The following is a 5,711-nucleotide window of genomic DNA, read 5'->3' on the forward strand; positions in this document are numbered from 1 at the left end:
TAGCCATTTTTACAATGTTGATCCTGCCAATCCATGAGCATGGGAGATCTTTCCATCTTCTGAGATCTTCTATAATTTCTTTCTTCAGAGACTTGAAATTTTTATTATACAGATCTTTCACTTCCTTAGTTAGAGTCACGCCAAGATATTTTATATTATTTGTGACAGATATTAAGATATTATACCATTTTAATTATATGTGATTATTAAGGGCCAGTAGTACAATGAGGAACAAGCATGACAATAAACACAAATAGTCAAGGAACAAGCAAGACAATAAACAAAGTCCCATCTTCACTCCCGTTGCTGTTTCTAAGGCTTATCAGGATGACCAAGATATCTGAGCCTATTTTCCTGTCCTAGTCCAAAGTCATATTCATGCTTGAAACCTACTTCTTTGTTCCACTCTGAAATCAGATCCCTGCCTAAATTTACTTCCTTGTCACATCCTAATGTTAGATTCCTGCCTCAAGCCCTTGTCCTTGGCCAATGTCAGATTCCTGCCAAGTGGCCCCTCAAAGGCTCTCCACAATTTGTAGACCAGGCTGGCCTGGGACTCACAAGAGATCTGCCTGCCTCTGCCTCCTGAGTGCTAGGCTTAAAGGTGTGCACCACTGTGCCTGGCTCCTTATTTTTATTTTATTTTATTTTTTTAGTGTAGCTACTATAAAACTATTGAATTGTCTCATGTAGCTTATATTGCATTTCTGATTCCCAGTGCTGCTCCAGACTAAGGCAGTTTTTGGTTCAGTATAGAAGGGATAGAAAGAAGGAATGACAGTAGCTCTTCAGAGAGGCCTTAGTGTGTCCCCTCTACATGATGTTTTCACTGCTGAGGACTGAGCCATGGCCCTGTGGTGTTAATACATGTCACTAAGCTGCATTAAGAAGAAGGGCTACTTTTCTGGTATACTATAATAGGTATAAACATAGTTCAAAGCAATGGAGGATACTTAGTGGGTGTTACATTGTACCAGGCCACAGTAAGAGACTAGGATACCTTGCAAGGGATATAAGGACTATGTTCTCCTAAACAAAGGTTACTCTTCTTGAACAAACCAAAACCATTTCCATTGTTTCTCTTACAATGTCCAGGACTCTGCCTTCTTGCCCACTCCAACTTTTTGATTTTCATGCTGCCTTTGTAGCACAGGCTGGCCTCAAACTCAACTATCCTCCTGTCCTAGTGCCGCCTGTTCTTACTGGGTGCTATTTAAAGGCTGTAGTCTCAGTAGCTGGAGAGATAGATAGACCTATTTGTAGCTTGTGTAGCCTGCCAATGTTCTAAGAAAAACACATTTCCTTACTGATGCCAACTGCCTGGTTAATATTGACTTGAATCATAATTTCTCCGAATCTAGATTTTCATGCTTTAAATGAAAATATTACCCAAATTACAGGTTAATTGAATCTAATCAATGTGAAATTGCTTTGAAAGCCAGCTACTTCTCTGTAAATTCTAATTGTATGTTCCAACATAAAAACTGTTGTCGATGGTATCAGTGATATTGCCCCAGAGGAGCTACTTAGGGTGGAAGACATCAATTGTGTGAATGTCTAGAGAGAGGATACATATTAGCACCCAAATAGATATCATCTACCAGAACATATTTTTTTTTCTCTTTCAGACCCAGTTTATGGAGCCGGCATATATTTCACCAAGGGCCTCAAAAAACTAGCAGACAAGGTCAAGAAAACCTCGAGCACAGACAAGCTAATCTATGTGTTTGAGGCGGAAGTACTCACAGGGTCCTTTTGTCAGGGTAATTCCTCAAATATCATCCCTCCACCATTGAGTCCTGGGGCCTTAGATGTCAATGACAGCGTAGTTGACAATGTTTCCAGCCCTGAAACCATTGTTGTATTTAATGGCATGCAGGCCATGCCCCTGTACTTGTGGACTTGCACACAGGATAGGACATTCTCACAGCATCAGATATGGTCACAGGGCTACTCATCAGGACCAGGAATGGTCTCTTCGATGCAGTCCTGGGAATGGGTCTCAAATAGCAGCTCTGTTTAGGGTCTACATCATTTTAACAAGCAGAAGGGGTTGAGAGAACTGACAAAATGATAAATAACAGGTTACCTGTTCAGAATGATGGGGTCACTAAAGGCACCGACCACACACTAGCATCATAGTGCCTTCGTCTTTACCTCTGGGCTTGACTGGGCAGATGCCAGCTAAAACTTCCTCACTGTCTTTCTATTTGACATCTTTCATCTCCTTTCCTATAGGTGACAGCAAGAATACTTTATATAGAACAAGGATATTTTTCTCAAGCCTGTTATTTTCTAAAATGATAGCACAAACTAGGACAACAGGATGATTTCAGGTTTTCTATATAATTTTATAAAGTGCTTTGGATATCCAAATAAATCACCTTTGTCTGAGTAACTGGCTGTGAATCGTGAATGTGTGAAATGGAATGATGCAAACTCAAGGGACATCAAGAGTTTAGTCATATCAAACAATGCCACTCGATGCTGGGTATGGTGGGGCACACCTTTAGTCCCGGAACTTGAGAGACAGAGACAGGAGAGATCTCTGAGTTTAAGGCCAGGCTGGTCTGCAGAGGGAGTTCCAGGACAGCCAAGGCTAAACATAGAAACCCTGTCATGGAATAACAAAACACCCACCCTCCCCACAACAAACAAAAATCCAATGCCATTCAACCACTATGTGGCTTAAGGATTAACTCGCCAACTTAAGGATTGGTTCCTACATGTGCTTCAGTCACTTTCTGGATGCTAAGCAAGGCAAATATCTCCAAAACATTTTATCCTGAATAATCAGAAAGGCAGATGTGGACACAGGAACCAATATGAATAGATACAGTTAAAGGAGGATTACAGGTGAGAGCAGGACAAACGCATCAAGGACTCGGAAGAAGTTTCAGAAGGAACAGAGACCAGAAGGTAAGGGGGAGCAGAGCTAGAACGCGTCGTAGGCAGAGGATAGCGCTTATATGGAATAAATCCAAAAGAGAAAGGCTGAATCCACCCGCTGCGCCTGAATTTGACTTTAAGGTGCTATTTGTAATAGAGAGGCTGATCTTACCATCTATATATTGCCTACTGCCACATTTATATTTATCTGTCATTCTAAACCTCTGACCTCTCACTGTTCAGTCTTCAACTCCTCATAAGAACCTTCCCGGGCCGGAGAGATGGCTCAGCGGTTAAGAGCACTGACTGCTCTTCCAGAGGTCCTGAGTTCAAATCTCAGCAACCACATGGTGGCTCACAACCATCCGTAGTGAGATCTGACGCCCTCTTCTGATACATCTGAAGACAGCTACAGTGTACTTAGATATAATAATAAATAAATCTTAAAAAAAAAAAAAAAGAACTTCCTTTCTGCTCCTACCTTAAGCTGTACTCTCCTTGTAAGAAACCTGCTTATTCTACTCTATGGTACTACTGTCCTAAAATCTGGGCTTCATACTATTGACTCGAAGGGCCTCCCACCCGGGTCCTTGGCTTGAGAGGTCCCATTCTGGGTCTGCCATAGCTGAGTCCATCCACACAAGGTAAGGAACTCCACAGGGCCAAGACAATGGACCATTGAGAGCCTGTAATACTCCTAAGCCAACCACTTCTAGGTATCTAGAAATCTCAGATTTACTGCTTATGGAGTTCTGAGTCTGTTTGCAGAACACAGCTGTTTTTTGTTTTTTTGTTTTTGTTTTTTTGTTTTGTTTTGTTTTGTTTCCTTGGCTTTCCCCCAAACAGACTATATTGCAGTATGGCTAGAGATGTACTCAGTGATAGAGTGCTTGCCTCTCCTGTGCGTAACTGTAGGTTCAATCTCTAGCACATACACATTAAACAAAAAATGTGGGTGGGGCTGCTGGTGAGATGGCTAGGTAGGTAAAGTCACTTGCTGCCAAGCCCCTGGGGTTCACATGGTTCAAAGAGGGAACTGAACTGATTCCTTCAAGTTGTATGACTTCCACACAACTCCCACAACCCTCTTCCAATAAAAGTAAATGTAATAGTGTGGTGGTTTGAATAGGTTTGGCCTCCACAGACTCATGGTTTGAATGCTTGACCCACAGGGAGTGACACTATTAGGAGGTGTGGTCTGGGAGGAAGTGCATCTCTGTGGGGGTAAGCTTTGAGCTCCTATGCTCAAGCTCTGCCCAGTGTGGAAGGGATTCTCCTCCTGGCTGCCTTCTGATGTACATGTAGAACTCTTGGCTCCTCCAGCACCAAGTCTGCATGCAGGATGCCATGCTCCCCACCATGGTGATGATGGGTTAAACCTTTGAAAATGTAAGCCAGTCCCAATTAAATGTTTGCCTTTGTAAGAGTTGCCTTGGTCACGCATCTCTTCACAGCAATGAAACCCTAACTAAGACAAATAGTAATAAAAAAGAACAGCCAAAGGGCGAGCGGTTGTCAGGACAGTGCGGCTGCATGTGTTGACTGAGCTGAGAATGAGAGGACAGGTCGTCTGTGAAGAAGCCATGTGGAACACAGAAGGTAGTGGGCTAACTGAGCTGTTCAGGGTTACTGTAGTGAAACGCCGTGGGGAAGGATTAATTAATATTTTGGAAATAGGATTAGATCTACACTTAAAAAAAAAAAGTCCTCAGATGGGCTGGAGAGGTGGCTCAGTGGTTAGGAGCACTGACTGTTCTTCCAGAGGTTCTGAGTTCAATTCCCAGCAACCACATGGTGGTTCACAACCATCTGTAATGGGATCTGCTGCTCTCTTCTGGTCTGAAGACAGTGTACTCACATATATAAAATAAATATATCTTAAAAACTCATTAGATAGCTGCATATGTAGCAGAGGATGGCCTAGTCAGTCATCAATGGGAGGAGAGGCCCTTGGTCCTGTGAAGGTTCTATGCCCCAGTAGAGGGGAATGCCAGAGCCAGGAAGTGGGAGTGGGTGGGGTGGTGAGCAAGGGGAGGAGAGAGGGGATAGAGAGGTTTTTGGAGGGGAAACCAGGAAAGGGAATAACATTTGAAGTGTAAATAAAGTATCTAATAAAAAAAGTGTTATGGTAAAAATAAAAATAAAAAGCCATTAGAAAAAGGCAAGCAAGGTAAAGTGTACTTCCTAAGTTTCTTTACTTAAACCTATTTAAAATTTAACTCCAAGTTTGCAACTTCAGATCACATCTGTGCTTAACAATTTTCTTCATGGAAAGAGGTTTTATGTATGGTGGGTATTATTATTATTTTGTGGTCCTAGGGACTGAACCTACGGTCTTCGGCATGCTAGGTAAGCACTCTACCCCTGACAATATCCTAGCCCTAGAAAAGATGTTTAACTTACGGTGAAATACAACGGCATCAGAATGCCTTTAAAGAAGCTCCTAACCTGCTTTGTCAGTGAATAAAACCTTCAAGACTCTATGTTTGTGTACTATTTGAGAGCAAACTTAGCTTGATGTCATTACTTTGCAGTGACTATAGGAACCACTGCTATGCAGGCAAAAAAGCAGAGCTGCAAGTCAAAATGTCATATTTGACTGTATTCAGCTTTAGCATTACATATGAGAGAGTGAGAGAGAGAGAGAGAGAGAGAGAGAGAGAGATCCCTTGAAGGCTCCAGGCAGTTAATGAAAAAGGAAACAGAATAAAAAACTCAACCTTCTCAGGACAGAAATACATCATTTTTTAAATTTAATACAGAAACTATGTATTTAATTAGTTCTTCTATTGTGCTTATATTCTTTTTTTTTTTTTTTTTTT

General features: G+C 41.8%; 1 protein-coding gene across 3 annotated transcripts in view; it reads left to right on the forward strand.

Annotated features, from left to right (window-relative positions):
• The window catches only part of Parp9 (poly(ADP-ribose) polymerase family member 9), a 36,409-nt gene extending 34,011 nt beyond the window's left edge, over nucleotides 1-2,398 (forward strand). For all 3 annotated transcript variants that reach the window (XM_021184753.1, XM_021184752.2, XM_029470443.1), the window contains exon 11: nucleotides 1,629-2,398. In XM_021184753.1, coding sequence (XP_021040412.1) covers nucleotides 1,629-2,023 — 395 coding nt within the window. In that variant the 3' untranslated portion in view covers nucleotides 2,024-2,398. The remainder of the gene's footprint in view (nucleotides 1-1,628) is intronic.
• Nucleotides 2,399-5,711: the final 3,313 nt, after the last annotated feature.

The sequence above is a fragment of the Mus caroli genome, chromosome 16 (genome assembly GCF_900094665.2).
Source record: "Mus caroli chromosome 16, CAROLI_EIJ_v1.1, whole genome shotgun sequence".
Taxonomy (NCBI): Eukaryota; Metazoa; Chordata; class Mammalia; order Rodentia; family Muridae; genus Mus; species Mus caroli.